The sequence below is a fragment of the Eschrichtius robustus genome, chromosome 16 (genome assembly GCF_028021215.1).
Source record: "Eschrichtius robustus isolate mEscRob2 chromosome 16, mEscRob2.pri, whole genome shotgun sequence".
In the NCBI taxonomy this organism is placed as follows: Eukaryota; Metazoa; Chordata; class Mammalia; order Artiodactyla; family Eschrichtiidae; genus Eschrichtius; species Eschrichtius robustus.
Window position 1 is genome coordinate 55,417,313 of NC_090839.1, and position 20,378 is coordinate 55,437,690.

At 49.9% G+C, this 20,378-nt stretch overlaps 1 protein-coding gene across 1 annotated transcript in view; it reads left to right on the forward strand.

Annotated features, from left to right (window-relative positions):
• The first annotated feature begins 8,881 nt into the window (after nt 1-8,881).
• Nucleotides 8,882-20,378, forward strand: part of SEC14L5 (SEC14 like lipid binding 5) — a 37,274-nt gene continuing 25,777 nt past the window's right edge. Inside the window, exon 1 of the mRNA XM_068523800.1 lies at nt 8,882-8,983. Coding sequence (XP_068379901.1) covers nt 8,921-8,983 — 63 coding nt within the window. The 5' untranslated portion in view covers nt 8,882-8,920. The remainder of the gene's footprint in view (nt 8,984-20,378) is intronic.

Here is a 20,378-nt window from a genome sequence, read left to right on the forward strand (position 1 = left end):
AGCCAACCTGGATTTGAATCCTGGCTCTGCCATGCGCCCAGCTGTGTGATCTTAGGCAGGGGGCTTAACTTCGCTGAACCTCAATTTCTCCATCTGTAAAATGGGGAAGAGCCAGGGAGCTAAGATGTCAAATCCCAGCTTCTTCATTTCCTAGCTGTGTGACCCTGCGGAAATGTCTTCAACTCTCTGAACTTGGGTTTCTCCATCTGCAAAATGGGGACTCTCTGGCACCTGCTCCATAGAGTCTTAATAGGATTCAGTGAAGTAAGACACGTAACAATGACAGATAATAACAACTTCTGTTGAGCGTTTACTATATGCCAGGCCCTGTGCTAAGTGCTTGGCTCAGAGGGTCAGCACTGTGTTTTCTAGCTTCATTGAGGTGTGATGGACGTACAACAGAGTGTATATATTTAAAGTGTACCATCTGATGAGTTTTGACACAAGTACACAATGGTGAAACCATCGCCACAACAAAGATGACAAACTGGCCCTCTTCCTCTCCCCATTTTTCAGATGTGGAAACTGAAGCTCCAAGGCATTCAATGCCTGCTCAGGAAGGTCAGGAGGGGCCTCAGGATTTAAACCCTGTGGTCTGAGCCAGCACCCTTGTCTCCACCTCCACCACCATTCAGCAGGTGCCAGGCACAGAGTAGGTGCCCAGTGTCATGTTGAATGAATGAATGAATGAGTGAATGAGAGGGTCACTGCATCATGGTCCTGGGGAAGATCCCCAGAGGAGGACCAACCAAGGGCTAGTAGGTCCTGAGTCAGGACCACGGTGGAAGAGAAGGGAGTCATTCATCCATTTGTCCAATATTTATTGAGCACCTACTATGTAACAAGTCCTGCTCTAGGCACTCAGGATACAAGTGGAATACAATGGACACATGTTCCTGCCTTCAGGGAGTTGGTGGCAGAGGATTGGGGTGGGGGACGGTGTAAGTATGAGGTCCCTGGTGGATGATGGCACCTCTCCCATGTCCCCAAGGATGGAGCACCCCAGGCAAAGTCACAGACTGGGGGTCCCGGGGATACTGTGAGGAAAGTGTCCAGACCCCAGGCTGAGGCTGGTTGGAGCCTCTCACTGGAGGCAGGCAGGGGCCCCAGGCTCCCTCCTCCTTCTCCTCCCTCCTGAGCATCACTGATGTCTCCATGGGAATCAGGTTTCCCTGTCCCGAGGGGAGGATCTTGACCTCTTGCCCCCAAAGTGCCTCCCACATTTTCACCCATCCATTTATGGAGCACCTACTGTATACCCTGTCCTGGGGATACAGCAGCTAACAAGATACAGCCTGTATACCCCGTTCTGGGAAGAGAAAGGGATAGAAAAGCAAGCCAACAACCACATTTAAATAAATGAAATGACTTAAATGCCCATCCACGGGGCAGTGGCAGATGAACGATGAAAGCATCAGGCTCTGGAAAGGCGGATGGGGGTCAGGAAGGCAGGGGTCCATAGGCCTTGCAGGAAAGGAAGTCTAGGCTGTAGTAAGTGAACCAGTAGGTGCTGTGTTTTTGCCATTTGTGATTTAAACTAGAGCTGCCCCTATGTCCGAGAGTTTGCCTGTCTACCCCAGTCTGGACCTGCCCGGGCCCTTTGTCCACTCTCTCTGCTGAGGTCAAACATTCCTAGGGGGCCCAGTCACCACAGGCTGCCCTCCCGGGCCATTCTCTGGTCACTGGCTCAGTCTTAATCCCTCACCCAGGCTCAGGCCTCGGAACCGATGAGTCAACACAAGCTGGCTCTGGACAAACACCCCTCCTCCTGGCCCTGGGGTCCCTACTCCACACCCACCCAGTTCATCCTCTTCCCAAGAAAGGGCCCAGCCTCTGTGGGTCCAGGGATGACTCGGAGCAGCCCTGGCCAAAGGAACTTCCTGCAATGCTGGAAATATTCTGTATTTTAAGGGAGGCACGAGCCACATGGAGCTATTGAGCACTTGGAACGTGGCTTGTGCAACTGGATGTTTAATTTTGTTGTTTATATTTTTTTATTTACATGAGTATATGACATGTTCATATCCATTTAATGAATTTAAATAGCTGCCTTTGGGACTTCCCTGGCAGTCCAGTGGTTAGGAATCTGCACTTCCATTGCAAGGGGCGTGGGTTTGATCCTTGGTTGGGGAATTAAGATCCCGCATGCTGTGCAGTGTGGCCAAATAAATAAATAACTAGCTGCCTGTGACTGGTGACTGTCACATTGGGTGGCCCCAGGCAGAGGGGAGAAGTGGATGGCCTGGAACTCTGGCCTCTCCTCAAAGCAGGGGCAGCTTGGGGTAGGGGCTGGTTGGGCAGCTAGGGCCTCAGGGACTGAGCTGTGGGGGTCACTTGGGGTCTGCTGAAGAGGCCAAGTTTAGCTTTTGGAGCCTGAAGCTGTCTGCCCCTAGCCCCTTGGTCTGACCCAGCCTGGGGGGCAGAATCATGACCCGAGCTGACCTCTTGATGTTGGAGTACCGTCTCCAGCACCATGGGCCAGCCTCCTTCATCCCTCCCAGACCTCTGACTCAACGCAATCGCAGCCCTACCTCTCCCTCTGCTCGTCCCTACTCCCTGGCGCTGTTCTGACCTGGATGGGGGGCTGGCATAACATCTAATCTGCTGAAAGGCAAGAGCGACACTCCTCCTTTCAACCTAGAGGAGTCAGAGGCCACAGTGGTCCTGGCCCAGGTCCCCCTGAACACAGAGCTTGGGTGCAGGGGCTTTGCTTTTGGAAGTGACCCTCAGGCACAGGAGCAGGGACATGGGGGAGAGCACCCCAGGAGAGGCAAATCAACCCAGGGTACAGTCGCAAGCTGGGCCCTGCAGTGGGCTGATGGTGGTCCCCCAAAGACAACAAGACCAAGTCCTAACCCCCTGCAACATGGGAATGTGAACTTATTTGGAAAAAGGGTCTTTACAGATGTAATTAAACTAAGGATCTCAAGATGAGATCATCCTGGATTTACCGTGGGCCCTGCATCCAATGACAGGAGTCCTTATAATAGAAAGGCAGAGGGAGACTGGAGACAGAGACACATCAGCAGAGAAGGCCATGGGATGCCCGACTTAGGCAGAGATTAGAGAGATGTGGCTTGAAGAAGGAGGAAGGGGCCACAAGCCAAGGAACACAGGCTCCAGAAGCTGGAAAAGGCAAGGAAACGGATTCTCCCCTCAGAGCCTCCAGAAGGAGCACATCCCTGCCGACACCTTGATCGTAGCCCAGCGTGACTGATTTCAGGTTCTGACCTCCAGAATTGTAAGATAATACACTTGTGTTGTTTTTTAAGCCACTAAAGAGTGTGCTGATCTGTTACAGCAGCAGTGGGAAATTCATACATGGGGTCTCTTCTTCCCTTCCCCACAGGGGACTTTATCTGCCACCATCATGGTGACTCTGGGCCAAAGGAAGGTCATGGGCGGAGGTGGGAGAGTAGGGGGTCGGGGAGTGGGTGTCTCCTTCCTCTTCCATCTCAACGCCAAGCTCTCAACAGAGTCTCGTGGGAGATGGACCCTCTCTCCAAGCTGGCACTATTTACCACTATTTTGTTTCAGACGTTTCCAATGTGATTTTTTTTATTATTGTGATCAAATATACATAACATAAAATTTACCATTTTAACCATATTTAAGTGCAAGTTCAGTGGCATTAAATACACTCACACTGCTGTGCAACCATCACCACTATCCATCTCCACAACTTTCTCATCTTGCAAAACTGAAACTCTGCACCCATTAAACATTAACTCCTCACTCCCCCTCTCCGTGCCCTGGCAACCACCCTTCTACGTTCTGTCTCTGTGAACTTGACAACTCTAGGTATCACATATAAATGGGATCATATAATATTTGTCCTTTTGTGTCTGGTTTCTTTCACTGAGCATAATGTCTTCAAGGTTCATCCATGAACCTTTCCTTCCTTTTTTAAGGCTGAATAATTTCCGCATTATCCCCATTTTATAGGAGGGGACACTGCAGCCACATACACTGCAGGGACACAGGAAGGTAACAGAGCCAGAACTCACACCCAGGCCAACCTGACTCCAGCACCCAGCGCTCACCACTCTGCCACCCAGCCCCCTCCCTAGCTCCCTGCTGACTCCCCTGGGGTATCCTACCTTCCTTTCACTTCCTCCCCTCCTCGCTGAGACCTCCTGGGGCTCAGAGGCTTTACTCGCCTTTGGACCCCAACTCCACATGTAGTGCTTACTGTAATCTCAAAGTGTGTATGGAAGTGACTGGACTTGGGGGTGGGCTGGGGGTTGAGGTGGGTGGGGCCTGGCTGTGTGGCCCTCTGGGTGAGGCTCCACTGGACCCAGCCTCCGCTCAGTTAAAGTTGCCCAATGACCAGGACAACCACACAGAGTTGTGCAGACTACAACCTGCACACCTGTACATGGCCACCCTGCCAATGACCCTGATGGCCCTGGAAGGTCCCCAATCTAGGAGGTCTCTGCGCTCTGCTCTTGGGAGGAGGAAGAAGGAACAGGATTAGGAGCAGCCCGGGACAAATGAGATGTGATGCAGAAAGCAGACTGAGGGTTGCTGGAGCTGGGGGGAGGGAGGAAGGAGGAGTGACTGCTTGATGGGTACTGGTTTTCTTTTGGGGTGATGAAAATGTTCTGGAACTAGATAGCAGTGATGGATGCAAAGCCCTGTGAATGTACTAAAAGCCACTGGATTGTACACTTGAAAATGGTTAAAATTTGTAATTTTTATGTTATGTATGTTTTATCATAAAAAAAAATGTCCCATTCTCTCCAGCTTCAGCACCCTCCCAGGGCCTTTATATATTCTAGGGCCCAGATCAAGGACCACTTGTGTCCCCACAAGGGTCTGGACTCTGGACCCTCTCACTCCCCACCAGCTCCCCTGCCCCCTTCCCGCAGTGTCACATTGAGCTTTCTGAGGACATTTCCCTGCAGGATGCCTTCTGGGGGCATCTGTGTTTGGATCGGGCCCAGTGTTTTACTCAAATAAATGCATTACTGATGGTTGAGTTTCCTGTGGCAGTGGCCCACCTGTGGGAAGATATTCAAACATGCGAGGTGGTTTCTGGAGTCTTCAAAACCCACCATACCAAAAGGCAGCTGTGGCTCGGTCATTCTCACAGGGCAAGAAGGAAGCGGCAGATAGAGGCTGAACGTCTTGCCCCTGAGACTGACTTCATGCCTCCAGTGTTCCCATAGAATCAGCCCATTCTTTTGGTACCTCCTCAGTCCCGAACCAGGATGCCTGGATATCTTTGCAGCTCAGGCTGGGAAATCACATCTTCTGGGTACTTCCGCTGCAGCCCTGGGGCAAGAAGTCCTGGGTTTAAGTTCCTTACTAGCTGTGTGACCTAGGGCAAGTTACTCAACCTCCCTGTGCCTTAGTTTCCTTGTCTTTAAAATGAGGATTAACAGTTTTGGCCTTAAAAGGTTTTTTTGCTTTGTTTGTTTTAATTTAGGTATAGTTATATAACATAAAATTAACCGTTTTAATGTGTACAATTTAGTGGTATTTAGCGCATTCGCAGTGTTGTGCAACCACCACCTCTGTGGAGTGCAAAAACATTTTCATCACTACAGGGGTTATTTTTGAGGATTAAATGTGTGAATGTTTGTAAAGCCTTCGAACTGTGCCTGATACAGCACGTGCCAAGTAAGTGCTCAATAAACTGTAGGAGCGATTGATAGGAAAACGGAATAGGAAGCACGTGGCAGGTGGTGCTCTTACTAATTCGCTTCCCTTGGCTGGAGGAGGAGGGAGTTAGGCTCTCACTCCCTTCTAGGCCCCATTTTCCACTTTGAGCTCTCTGTACCCACGCAGCGGTCGCACCCCTTCCCTCCCACCCAGTGGCCTCCTCACCGGTTGCGGGCAGGGGCGGCGCTGATGGTAGCCAGGAGACCTGGAGCCTCCCCGCAGTCTCAGGGCCTCTCCTCTGCTCCTCGTGACTTTTCTTGCCCCCAACCCCTGCATCTCCCACGCCAGCTCCTACTCCCCAAAGCTGCCACCTTCTGTGGCCAAGGAGACACGAGTGGGGTGGCCAGGATGATTCAGCCGGGGTGGAAGAGAATAATAGGAGCGTGAGCACGCCCACAACTGGGAGGAGCTCTTGCGAGCGGACCTCCCCCACTTATGAGCGCACCAGCTCCCTGCCCAGGGCTGGCATTTACTCCAAACATCCTGGGATCCCCAGGCGCTAGGAATGACCTCCAAGATCCCCCCACACTGCCAGGCCTGTCCACTTAGAAGAACCACTTGGGGAGCTTGTTAAACAAGCACGTTCCCAGGCTCTTCGAGCAGTGCACGGGACTCTGCATTTCAACATGCACCCTGCTGAGGGAAGTCTCAGGAGCTGGAGAGTTTGGGATAGATTGCTCCGCCCCACCTTTCCAGGTGTAAACATCCCAATTTGTGGTTACTTTGTGCCAACTCAATGCCTTTCGTGCTGTAACAACAGCCAACAGTGTCGCGTCCTGCACTGACGCCCAGGAGGAGCATGAGTTTCCCTGATGAAACCCGGGTCCAGCTATACATCCCGGTCTCCCATGTTGCGCGACAATTCCCCTTGGTGGCGACCCCAGGAGCCATGGACTGTCGTTTGCTGCCACCTTGTGGCAGGGATGGGAACCGTGCGCTCCATTTCCATTCTTGATAACCTTAAGAAAACGCACTGAGTACTTACCGTGTGCCATGTCCCCAGTAAGATCCTGCGAACGTGGGGAGATAATAAGACAGACACGGTCTCTTGCCCTTGCGGAGCTCACAGTCTCCTGGGTCAGACCTACAAATAAATAAAATGAATGAATAAATAAGGTGATTACAGAGTGTGACACACGCTAGGAAGGAAGCAAACGGGCTGGTTATCACAAGGTGCAACGATATATTTGCTAAACAGAGCGCTGTCTGTCTCCCTGTACACAGTCTCCCTGCCCAGAACTGTGGGCCACGCAAGGGCAGGCAGCTTGTCTGACTCTCTCTTGCAGATGGGTGAAGTCACACAGTGCTGGCACATAGTAGGTGCTTAGTAAATGTCAAGTGAATGAATACACGGATGACAAGGCTGTCCAGAGCCAGCTTCTTGGCTCCTCCAGGACAAACAGATGCGGAGAGGGAAGGGAGGGCTATGGAAGGAAGGCTGGGTCCCCGGGATCCTGGGAGGGCCGGGAGGGTTTACGTGTGAGCTAAAATGAGAAGGATGGAAAATCGTCACCCTCCCGGGGAAGCCCCAGTCCACCCTGTTTTAAATTGTACCCTCACTCCGCTCGCTTCTTGAATCCCTTCCCGGTTATTTTTTCACCTTGGTATTTTCCCCCATCTCACATAGTACTATATATTTGCCTATTTGTTTAATGTCTGTCTCCCCCACTGAAATGTAAACTCTACGAGGGCAAGGATTTTTTACCTGTTCTGTTCACTGATGACTCTCCAGCGCCTAGAAAGGCCTGACACTTAGCAGGAGCTCTGTAAATGCAAGCATGTGAGTGAAAGATGCACGTTGGCGGCTTAAGGCAGGGCCAAAAGGGCTCTGGGGCGTAGCCAGTGGAGGGAGCAGACTCAGAGCCCAGGCGGAGGGGGTTGACCCGAGTTAGGGAACGGGGCCAAACGTGAACTGTACTAGGGCCAGCAGGGCTGGGCGGGGCAAGGGTTCGCCTGGGAGCAGAGCTAGACTGGGGTTGGAGCCTTGGGGCGGGGTCTTCCTGGGGCTGAGCCACCCCCGAGGCTGCGTGCTTTAGGGGCGGGACCCTATGGAAGCGTGGCGGGCAAGAGGAGTGGCCAGTCTGGAGAAAGGGCCGGGGTGGGGGCGTGGTCAAACAAGGATGCATAAAATGAAGGGAGGGGCTAAGGCTGGGGTGGGGCCAGTCTGGGGCGGGGCCTGTCCAGGGGGTAAATCTGGGCGGGGCCGGGGCTGAGCGGAGTGGGAGGGCGGGGGCAGGGCCAGGCCGGGATCTCCGCTGTCCTGGGTCCTGGAGCGCTCCCCCCTCCCGCAGGCCCCTCCCTGACCGGCCCGGACGCAGGGTGTGCAGGTCAGGACGCCCCACGCTCGGCGATCGCCGGCCCGGACTGCAGGGTCCAGCGATCGCGGTTGCGCCCCGCCCCAGGTGCTGCGCTCTGGGCCAGTCGGCCGCGGGGGATCCCGGCGGGCTCAGCTCCGTGCTGCCGCGGGGCTGCGTCCCGGAGACTCCGAGGGCTAGGGTGAGCGGGGCTTCGGGGGGCCTGTGCGTGCATGCATGTGGGCGCATGCATCAGTGTGTGTGCGTGTGTGTGAACCTCTATGCGCATCCGGGGAGCTATGTGCGAGCATGGAGTTGAGTAGGTGCGCGCTCCAGGGAGCTGGGCTTGTGTGCAAAGTTGAGGGCGTGTGCAAGGGCGGTCCCGTGTGGGAGGGGAGTCGTGCATGTGTGCGCGTGTGTGGCAGAGACAGTGCGTGTGAAGTTTGGTGAAGACTGTGTGCGTATGTTAGGGTGTCTTGGAGGAAAATGGGAGGGCAGGTGCAATGATTCTTGGGGGGACTGCAGGGTCGGGACGCCCGTGGTAAGCTGTGGGGTGCAGTGGGTGAATGAACTGTGGGAGTGTAAGAATTGCGAATGTGTGTGTTTCCAGGTGGGTGGCTTTATGGGGTTTTCCAGGGGCCCTCAGCACGAGGATGGAGGAAGGTTTGGGGGTACTGATTGCTCCTGAGGAGCGAGTGTGGTCCGGGGCATTGAGTAATGGACAGGGCAAGTGTTTGGGGCATGGCCCAAAGTAATTTGGGGATCACATCGGCCCCTTTGCTTTGAGGGCTGGGGAGATGTGCGGATGGGGCCAAAGGGATGGGCCTGCCCCTTGCTGGGGGAGCAGTGGGCAGGGTTCCTGCTTCCCGTGCAGGGAGCTGCTCCCTCACCAGATGCCCTCACCCAGGCTCTGTGCCCATTCCTGCCTGGCTGGCTTCCACTGGTGGTCCTGCGAGAACATGGTGCAGAAGTACCAGTCTCCTGTCTGCGTCTACAAGTACCCATTTGAGTTGGTCATGGCGGTGAGTGACCCCTGACCCTAGGGCCCCTTGTGTAACAGTTGGAGGGAAACAAGAGGTCAGCTATGATGGGAGGGAGACGGAGACCCTCGGATCCCCAGATCAGAAGGAATTAATGAGCTACTCCACTAACCTGGTGGGTCCAGCTTCTAACCAGGCCATCCCACCTTTCCCTACAACTTCTAGAACGCTTGCCCACTGACCCAAACACAAGGTCTTTCTTTCTTTTCCTTACTGAAGCTTATCTGTTTGCATCTTGGTCTCCTTTGTCAGAAAACAAGGCTATCAAGGGCCGAGCTGTTTGCTGGCTGTCGTTTTGTGTACTGTTAGTAATAATAATAATAATAATAATGGTACATATTCTAATGAGGATGATGACAGCAGCCATTCACTGAGGGTTTGCTAAATTTACATACGTTGTTTTGTTTAATTCCCAGAAGCTCTTATTATTCTCATTTTACCTGCATTAAGCCAAAGCTTGGACAGGTGAAGGAATGGCCTTAAGTTCTGTGGCCAGGAAGAGGTAGAGCCGGGCTCGGATCTGCACGGTGGGCGGGGGTGGGGGTGGGGGTGGGGATTCCAGGACCACAACACCCCCCATGTCCTCCCTCTGCTCACATGCCCCCTCCCTCCCCTTCAAGGAAGCTGAGACCAGGGGGAGAGGGGGCGCGAGTGGGCAGGAAAGGTCTGGGAGCAGTTGTCTAACTATGCAACATAGAACTGTCTCCCAGGCCCTCCTGGATCAATGGTCTGTGCACCGTGGGGCAGGTGTGGGGGACAGGCAGACGTGGATTTCCTTCTTGGTGCCAATCACTCTGCCTCTCAGAGCTTTCCTCCCCAGTAAAACAGAAGCAATGCTATGGGGCTGTGGTGAGGAGTGAATGAAATAGTGCCTGGTGCCTCTGGCTCAGTGCCTGGCACACAGTAGGTGCTCACTAAATGCAGCTGTCCCTGTTATTACACCACATGGTGTTTTAAATGATTGTACTGAAAGTGTAAGAAACACCAGAATCCACCCCCATCGTCCTCATCCCACCCTTGGTTGCTTAATCCCAGCCTACTATCCGAGGACTTTCACATCAGTTGACGGCTCTGTGTGTGTGTCCTCCCCTAACCTATTCTATGAATCTACCTACATATGTGTTTATAGTCACGTAAAAGGTGAAAAAGCATCATTGCAGTAATCCATACATGTCGTGCTGTAATGTGTAGATGGTTCCAGGTCAGGAAAGAAGCAGGAGCAGGCCTGGGCTTGTATTGACAAGCTGGGTGACCTTGGGCAAGTTACTTAACCTCTCTGAGCCTGCACTTTCCGTCTCTAAAATGAGGATTACATGGTTTCCAAATCTGGGGTTCTGTTGTGGATTGAGTCAACACATGTAAAGCTCCCGGTACAAGGTCTGGCACAGACCAAATGCTATTACTGTTATTGTTACTGTTATTGTGTTGTTGTCTGTGGCTGTGTGACTTTCCTTCATTTGTAATGGGGGTGGGACACCCCAGAGACCTAGGAATGTGCAGTCAGAAGTGCTGCGTCCCTGCCGTTGCCTGGCTGTGCTCTGGCTGTGTGTCTTTAGAAAGTCACTGAATTTCTCTGAGCCCCCATTTCTTCCTTTGTGAAATAGGACTGGTTATATGTACCTCATAAGGTTGTAATTAGGATTGAAGGTGATTAGAGTGCATGTGTGGTGGGGGGTGGGGAGGGGAGGTGGCCAGCACAGGGCCTGGTCTATACTTAGTGGACAATAAATGGCAGCTAAATATAAATAATCATCCTCTGTCTAAGGCTCCAGACAGCTCACATATTCTGACCCTAGGACTCTTTCATTCATTCATTCATTCACTCAATAGAAGAGAGACACTGTCCCCACTTTTCTGGGATAACCTATGGCCCAGAAAGCCATGAAGCCAAGAAGCTGAGACAAACGACTATAGAATGGAAAACTAGCAAATTTCTATTATTGCATGGGCTTAATAAATGTAAATTTAATTTAGTATGTTTAGGATTCTCAAAAAAATATTTACAATCATTGCATTTTAAAATAAAAATGCCTGCTAAGACTTAAGACTTAGCACTTAAGACTGTATTAATAGGACTGTTGGAATATGTGAAGTGTATTTTGTCAGCTTTGAGTTCCATAATTGACTCAGTTTACTCCCCTAGCTGTTAACAATCTCTAGGGGTTGATGGATAAATGCTTGTGGGTACAACAGGAAACAAAAGTTTTCAGATATTTATTATCTGTATTGTACTAATTTGTCATTTGTATTTTTCAAATACTATGTCACCTTATCTCCATACAGTCCTTGTTGGTGAAAGGGCCCCAAACTGCCCCAACATTGTCAACAAAGCCGCTTTGCCAACTGTTTACAAAACAGCATTGTCCCCAGAATAGCTGCATAACTCAACATAACTTGCTCGCTGTGTGGGCACAAAAGGGTTTTTCTGCACTTAATGTCGGTCTTTGTTTCTCAGCTAAACACTTGCCCTCAGTTTGGGTCAGATGCCAGGGAAGTTTCGGATGAACTCAGCTATTTTGACCATATCCGAGTGACCAGACAAGCTGGCCTTTTGGTTTTTCTGTTTAACAAAACTGACTTGAGAATCAAAGCATCCCTTCACTTCTTCAGAAATCCACCAAACCACTGAAGTTCACAAACCACTGAAACTGGGTTTGTGGAATTGGTTATAAAATAGTACTAAGGCAACCTTTCTAGAGCCAGCTTAAAATTTTTTAAAAATGATTTCTCTCTTTCATTTCAAAAATGTAACTAATCCACTGAATGGGTATCTCTCTCCTTGGGCCAAATTCCTTGACATGAATTCTCTTTCTGAAGGATGGAATTCTAGGGACCTTTGCTTTCTCCTTTCTTGATAGTATTCTGTATTATTGGGTTCAAAACAATGAGCTTGTATTATCTTGGTAAGCAGAGGAATACAATTAAGACAATGGAGGCAGCTGCCTATCCAGGGTTGGAGAGAATCCCTTGTCCCTTTGAATGTGGGGTCCCCGAAGGTGGGGGGTCTTTGTGGAGATCCCAGTATGTAGAACACAAAGACCATGTTTTGGACTGTGGACTGTGGTTACTTGAGCCCTGAAGGCCACTCTCTGGTCAGCCTACAGCCCATTGTGAATGATTTCCAGCTCATCTGGGCTCTTCTCCTGAATGGGTGGAGGTTACGAGCCAGACCCTCCAGGCCGGGTCCCTGCTCCAATTTCTTACCTGTGAAATGGAGATAATAAAGGCCGCTGCTCCTCAGAGAGCTGAAGTGAGGATTAAGTGAAGGGACATGTGTACCCAGACAGAGCCTGGCACGTTGTTTAATGCTCATGAAATATCCCTTAAGTGTATTATTATCATTTACTGTTTTAACAGCTTTTTTGAGCTATAACTCACCTACCATACAATTCACCCATTTAAAGGGTCCAAATCAAAGTCTTTAGTATATTCATAGAGTTGTGCAACCATCACCACTGTCAGTTTTAGAACATTTTCATCACCCCAGAAAGAAACCCCATACCCTTTAATCATTATCTCCTAAACTTCCCCATCCCGCCTGGCCCTTGACAACCACTAATCTACTCTCTGTCTATGGTTTTGCCTATTTTGGACACTTCATATAAATGAAATCATACACTATGTGGCCTTTTGTGACTGACTTCCCTCACTTAGCATAATATTTTCAAGGTTCATCCAGGTTGTAGAATCTATCAGTATTTCAACCCTTTTTGTGGCTGAATAATATTCACGTTATGTGGATAGACCACATTTGTTTATCCATTCACAAGCCTATGGACATTTAGATTGTTTCAAATTTGGGGCTATTATGAATAACGTTGCTGTGAACACTGATGCACAAGTTTTTGTGTGGACCTATTCCTTCCAAAGAAACCCCTGCTGTGAATGGTGGTTGTTATTTAGAATATTTAGGCAGATTCTATTTTAAATTTTATTTAACAAACATGTACACAGCACCTACTAGTTTTGAGTTCATTCAAATATTAACTCATGTGCTTCTCAGAACTACCCCATGAGCTAGGTTTGGTGGGTAGCCCCATTTTACAGTTGAGGAGACTGAGGCACAGAAAGGATGAATGGATTATCCAAGGCCACACAGCGAACACATGGCAGGTGTGGACTTAACTGCAGGCAGTTTGGCTCCAGAGTTTACATCTCCAACCATGAGCCCTGCTGTTTCTCAGGGCTGAGGATCTGAAGTTATTGGGGTGGCCTCTGGGCCGAGTAAGCCATCCCATGGGGCAGTTACCATCAGGATTGTGTCTGGAATGTCCACACCCCATCAGAACCCTGCAAAGGAGAGCAGAGCCAAAACCTACAGTCCCTGGCTTCTTGAAGGGCAGCTGATCACAACAGCCCAGAAAGGTTTAATGAACACTCTGTGTGCCCACCCCCTCAGGCCAGCTCAGAGGCAAGTACTTTAATAGCAGCCTCAGCTGCAGCAGAAGAGGAAACTGAGGCTTAGAGAGGTTAAGAAGACTGTCCCTGTGTCAGTGTATTTGTTTGCTAAGGCCATGTAACAAAGCATCGCAACTGGGTGGCTTAGAACAACGGAGATGTATTGCCTCCCAGTCCTCGAGGCCAGAAGTCCAAGATCCAGGTGTCAGCAGGGTCGTGTTCCCTCTGAAGGTGCTTGGGAAGGATCTGCTCCAGCCTTCTCACCTGGCTTCTGGAGCTCCTTGGCTTGTGGCGGCATAACTCCAACTTTCACATGGTATGTTCCCTGTGTGTGTGCACCTCTATGTTCAGATTTCTTTTTTTTTGTTTTGTTTTGTTTTGTTCTTTTTGACCACGCCTCGCAGCTAGTAGGAGCCTAGTTCCCTGACCAAGGACTGAACCTGGGCCCTCAGCAGTGAGAGTGCAAAGTCCTAACCTCTGGACCGCCAGCGAATTCCCTAAATTTCCCCTTTTTACAAGGACAGCAGTCATCCTGGATTTATAAGGACACCCTAATGACCTCATTTTAACTTGATTACCTATATAAAGACTGTATTTCTAAATGAGGCCACATTCTGATGTACCCAGGGTTAGATATCCAACATAGCTTTTTTGGGGGACACGATTCAGCCCATAACTCTCAGTCAGTGGCATCATTAGTAAATGGCAGAGATTTGAATTTAGGGAATCTGACCCCATAGCCTGAGCTCACAGCCAGACATTCTGGATTCTGTCTCTGACATTCAGTAAACCTCTGTGTGCCAGTGGCTGAGGTGGCTTCAGAAATGACCTGGCTGCCTCTTGTCCGTCCACTGCCCAGGGGTCCCTGTGGGGCTCAAAGCCCTGTGGTTTCAGGTCATCTCAGATTCTGCAAACCTAAAGAAGGAAGACGGCACGGAGTAGAATTTCCTAAGCAATAGGCTGGCTGTTCATCCCGAGGAAGGGTTATAGAGGTGAGGGCTGTTGGTGCAATTAAGTGTTAAAATATTTAAAGACCTGGACTTTGTATTGATAAACAGCTTGTAATTTAGCAAATGGGTTATTAATAAGGAGCAGCCTCTGAAGGTAAATCCTTGCAGCCCAGACCAGCTGCAGGCAGTTAAAGTTGGAATCGTTATTATGGATGTAGTTTTAATAAAGCAGCTGGGGCCTTATTTAAATGAGTTTAAATTAGTTCCCTGGAGCCTGTCATCTGATCCCGTTGCTAACAGATTAAGGGAAGCAACATTTTCCACCCTGGATTTCTTACAGGGCCCTGACGGGCTCTGATCTGGGCTGGGAGAACGGAGGTGATCCACTTCCCAGCAAAGTAATCTGATTTCAGAGGGCCCTGAAATCAACTTTAGGCCCTCATTCATTAGTTTATGCATGTGTTAATTCTTGCACGTATGCATTCCACAAATATTTATTGAGTTTCCACTGTGTGCCAAGCACCGTGCCAGGTTGCAGGGGCTACAGACTAGGTGATTCTTAGCACTTTTTGAAATGCATCATTATTCTGTTAATTTGCTTGCCTACTTGTTTATATGGAATTTGCTTGTTTATTTGTTTATATGGGTCTTTTTCATTACATTAAGCTTCAGAAAGGGGGAGACCTGGTCTGTCTTGTTCTCGTTCTGTCTTGACCTGGTTCTCCTGACATGATCCCTTCCTGCCCTCATAGAGCTTGCAGTGTGTGTGTGTGTGTGTGTGTGTGTGTGTGTGTGTGTGTGTGTTTGTGAGACAGAGAGAGAGAGAGAGTGTCCAGGCAATGCCATGTAGCAGGATTTGTAATTGGGGCAGAACTTGTTTCTTTGAAGAAATGAATGTGGCTTAGTTGGGCCCCTGTGATTTAGAAAGTGGCTGGCGGGGTCAGTTCATTTCTTCAAGGACTTTGGGAGCTTGGGAAGGTGTGGAAAGTGGATTGGAGGGGGGATTTCCATCCCAGAGGTGGGGAGAGCTTGGGGAAGCAGAGTTAACCAAGGCCGGGTGCATTCCTGAGACACTTAGAAAACCTAAAATAGCATTTCGGAACTTCCCTGGTGGCGCAGTGGTTAAGAATCTGCCTGCCAATGCAGGGGACACGGGTTCGAGCCCTGGTCCGGGGAGATCGCACATGCCTCGGAGCAACTAAGCCCGTGTGCCACAACTACTGAGCCTGTGAGCCACAACTACTGAGCCCGTGTGCCACAACTACTGAAGTCCACGCACCTAGAGCACGTGCTCCTGCAACAAGAGAAGCCACCGCAATGAGAAGTCCGCGCACTGCAATGAAGAGTAGCCCCTGCTCGCCGCTGTCTAGACCCAATGCAGCCATAAATAAATAAATAAATAAATATATAAATATATAAAAAAATAAAAATAAAATAGCATTTCCCTCCCATCATGATCCTGACATAGCACTAAGTGTCAAGACACTCTAGGTTGGCCTCGCTGCCGCCCTGCCTCTCCCTGAACCATCAGGGGTACCAGCTGATCCTGGAAGTCCGTGGGTGCGGAGCATGTTCAGAGGAGGGTTGCTCCCCACTCCGCTCCCCGCGAGTGGGTAAGAAGCCACAGCAGGCATTTGTGCAGTGCCGTGGCCCAGCCGATGGGCTGCACATTCCCGCAGGGCCGAAGAGGCCAGACGTTCCCCTAGCATGACCTCACGAGGAGGACACCAGGTCCCAGCCAGGCAAAGGGAGGCTGGCTTCCTTCCTCTTCCTTCCTTCCTTCCTTCCTTCCTTCCTTCCTTCCTTCCTTCCTTCCTTTCCTTCCTTCCCTCCTTAAGCAAATATTGGCTGGGTGTCTATGGTGTCCCAGGTGTGCTGCGAGGCCACTGGGGAATCCAGTGGGGAAGGAAACAGACCTAGAGACAGAGGCATTGACTATAAACAAATAAACACAGACACGATACCCTATTCCAAATCACGATCTGGTAGGGCTATAAACCATCCAGAAGATGGCTTACCCTCTTAAAAAATTGTGGTAAAATATACATAGCACAAAATTAACCATTTTTAGGGGTACAGTTTGGTGGCATTAAGTGCATTCACATTGTTGTGCAACCATCACCGCCATCCATTGCCATAACTTCTTCATCTTCCCGTACTGAAACTCTGTCCCCATTAAACACTAACTCCCTGTTCTCTCCCTCCCCCAGTCCCTGGTAACCACCATTCTACTTTCTGTCTCGATGAATTTGACGACTCTAGGGACCTCATATAAGTGGAATCATACAGTATTTGTCCTTTTGTGTCTGGCTTCTTTCACTGAGTATTATGTTTTCGAGGTTCATCCATGTTGTAGCGTGTGTCAGTATGTCATTCCTTTTTATGGCTGCATAATATTCCACTATATGGCTGGACCATATTTTGTTTTTCCATTCATTTGTGAATGGATATTGGGGTTGTTTCCACTTTTTTGGCTACTGTGAATAATGCTGCTGTGAACATGGGTGTACAAATATCAATTCAAGAACCTGTTGGTTTACCCTTGTCCATTAAAAAAAAAAATCTACTATGTGGTGACTGGCACTGTGCTAAATGTCTCACACATCTTATCTCCCTTTAATCTTTTCAGCAACCCTTACAGAGTCGGTATCATTGTCATCATCATCATCCTTTTTTTTCTGAGGAAACTGAGTCTCAGAGAAGCTAAGTTGAGATCACCCCACTGGCAGGTGGCAGAGGCAGCATCTAAACCCCATGCGTTGTCTCTGCCACTTCACCATATCCCAGCCTTGCCCCCTGCAGGGTCCTTCTGACTTTTTGTCTCCATCGTTTTGTCTCCTGAGCTGCCTTTGACTAGAATAGCAGCAGGTTTCTCAGCTACAGGGCCATCTGGGTACAGCTGTTTCTATAGATTGTATACAGCAGTCATTTCAAAAGGTTCCAGAGTGATGTTGCCCTGGTTCACCCATGTCTGCTTGCCTTCATCAGCGGGGATGTAACTACTGCCATCGGGTGTCTGATGGCTCCTTCAGCAACTCTGAGCAACTCTGCCAAGAGCTGGGGGATCCACACAATGAAATATTATTCAGCTGTGAAAAGGAATAAAGCATTGACACAGGCTACAACATGGATGAGCCTCAGAAACATAATGCTCAGTGAAAGAAGCCAGACACAAAAGGCCACGTATTATATGATTCCATTTGCATGAAATGTCCAGAAAAGGCAAATCCATAGAGAGAGAAAGTGGATTAGTGGATGCCTAGGGCTGGGTTGGGGGGAAAGGGGAGTGACTGTGATGGGTGTGGGGTTTCTGTGGGGTGATGAGACGTTTTGGTGTTAGAGAGTGGTGATGGTTGCAAAACTTTGTGAATGTTCTAAAATCCACTGAACTGTACATTTTTATTTAAAAAAAAATATATATATATATATTTATTTATTTTGGCTGCGCCAGGTCTCAGTTGAGGCACGCAGGATCTTTGTTGCGGCATGCGGGATCTTTAGTTGTGGCATACGGACTCTTAGGTGCGGCATGCGGGATCTAGTTCCCTGACCAGGATCGAACCCGGGCCCCCTGCATTGGGAGCGCAGAGTCTTACCCACTGGACCGCCAAGGAAGTCCCTGAACTGTACACTTTTTAAGAGTGCATTTTATGGTATGAGAATTATATCGCAATTTAAAAAAAGAGTTGGGGGAGCTGAGAGGATTGATACGTCTGTCCTGGGGTCTCCCAGGCTTGCCGGGGAAGCTGGGGGTGGACAGGAAAGTCCCCTGAGGAGTGTGACAGGGAGGGTACACTTTGTGCAGTGGTCACGGTTGTCAGTGCCGAATCCAGCCTGCAGCACGGAAAGAGAAGGTGAAGTGTTGGGCTAGAATATGTTGGTGTGGTTTGGATACTCTTTTCCCACTTTTGGCGGAAGGTTTGGGGTAAGCAGCATTCCAGCTTCCTTTGAATTTGCATGAGGAAGAGCAGGAAGGAAGGAGGGAGGGGAGGGGAGGAGGGAGCAGCTGCCAAGTGATTAGCAGAAATAGCTTTTCTGTACTTTATAGAATCTCACTCTTTTTTAAAATTTAAATTTATTGAACAAATGCTTATGTAGAACGAACCATGTGCCAGGCACTGTTCTCAGCTCTTAACCAAAACAGACTCCTTTATTCCCCTGATGGCTCAGTAAGAGAGCTACTTTTCTTATTCTCCTTTTAACAAATGAAGGAAGGAGGGAATTGAGAGCTTGATGACTTGTTCAAGGCTACAGAGCTGGTAGTAAGCAGAGCAGAAATTCGAACCCAAGCCCCAGAGTCCACACCCTTCATGGCTAAGCTGCACTGTCATTCACTCCTTTATCATGTAATGTCTATTGAGTGTCGACTGCACGCTAGGCATTTTGCTAAGCACTAGGGATTCAGGGCTGATGAGTTTTTACTTCAGCAGTTGTGACACGGGAAAGAAGGAAAGAGGCACAACTGAGCACTCATTGGGAGGTTTCATGATTACTCCCCTTTATAGAGTAATCATGTTATAGACTAATCATGTTCTCAGGGAGAAACAGGAAGTACTGTGCTCAAGGTTACCCAGCCTGGAGATGGGCAAGTCTGGCTAGGAATCCAGGCTCCCCTTTCCACATGCTTAGTGTGTTGATGCGGATTTTTGCAGGATGGGCAGCTCATAGGAGACCTTCAATAGAAGTTTCCACTGGCCTCTGCCTGCCCCAGCCCTGTCCCTGCCTGGGCAAGTTCTGGGCCTTGGACCAGCTCCCTTTCTGAGCTGGCACGCGTGGGTGTCCCTCTCCAATCACTTGGCGGAAGGGCTGAAACCGAATCCTTCTGCTACCCTGTGTCCCTGAGGAGGCCACAGCATGTGTTTGTCCAGCTGGGAGAAGCTCAGGCCTGATTTGTGGGGATAGCAGTCAGCGTCTGAGGCTCTCAGGTAGGGATAAAACTAGCTGTGTGAGCTGGTTTCCAACACAGGGAGGGTCCTGTGAACTACATGATCCTGTAAGACCCTGTCACCTGCTAAAGGCAAAGGGGCCCTGATCTGAGGGTTTTGGGCCAGCAGGATTCAGGATTTCCAAAACACTGACATTTGTGATGTAGCCAGTGTCCCCTGAGAGGCAGGACTGGGAGGTTCAGGGCTGGGGGCTGGGTCAGATGGACCTGCGATCCAACCCCACCACTTAGTGGCCCTGTGATGCCAGAGGCAAGTCACTCTGCCTTCTCGAGCCTCAACTTGCTCATCTGTAAAATGGGGAAATACAAGTTTCCATCCCAACAGGATGTCATGAGGACAAAATGGTGCAGTCAGCCCTCTGTAAATGTCACCATAACAACGGTGTCCAACACCAGCCCTCACAACCCCAAGGAATCTCTGGCTGACAGCCTCTGACCCTGGAGAATTAGCACTGGGGTAGACTCCTTATTTTGGGGCCCCCTGCCTTCCAGATGGAGCCTGGGCTCTGGGGTCCCCTCAGTGCTTGGGGTGGCACCATTTTTGAAACAGCAGTGCCTTCCCTCACACAGTCAGGGAAAGCTGGGTCCAAGAACCCGTCTGCTGCTGATCAGCTCTGCCGTTATCTGGGGGTGCCAGACGGGGTTCTTCCAACAAGAGGTTTGTAACAAGAGGAAGTTGGTGAAGCTCGGTTGGCTGTGTGCACTGAGCTAACGGCCTGTCATTCCCCTCCCTGGACCCCTTTCTTGGGGCTTTTTGGGCCATTGGCAAGTTTGCATTCTTTCTTTCCTTGCCCATCGGCTTTTCTTTGTTAGCCCTAGTTAGCCCAAGAACTGAGATGGGCACAGGTCTGAGTTCAGTGCCGCAAAAAAACACATAGCCCAGGCCTTGGGTATGCCATGTGCAAGCAAGTATATGGTTAGAAGGTGCCATAAGTGCTACCAAGAAAATGAACAGGACAGAGAACAGTACAGGAGGCAGCCTTGCAGGGATGAAGGTAGGGGAGGATGTCCCAGGACGGGGGGCCAGCACAGATGAGTCCCTGAAGCCAGAACATCTCTTGAGCCTCCAATCCAGGTCTCCTAC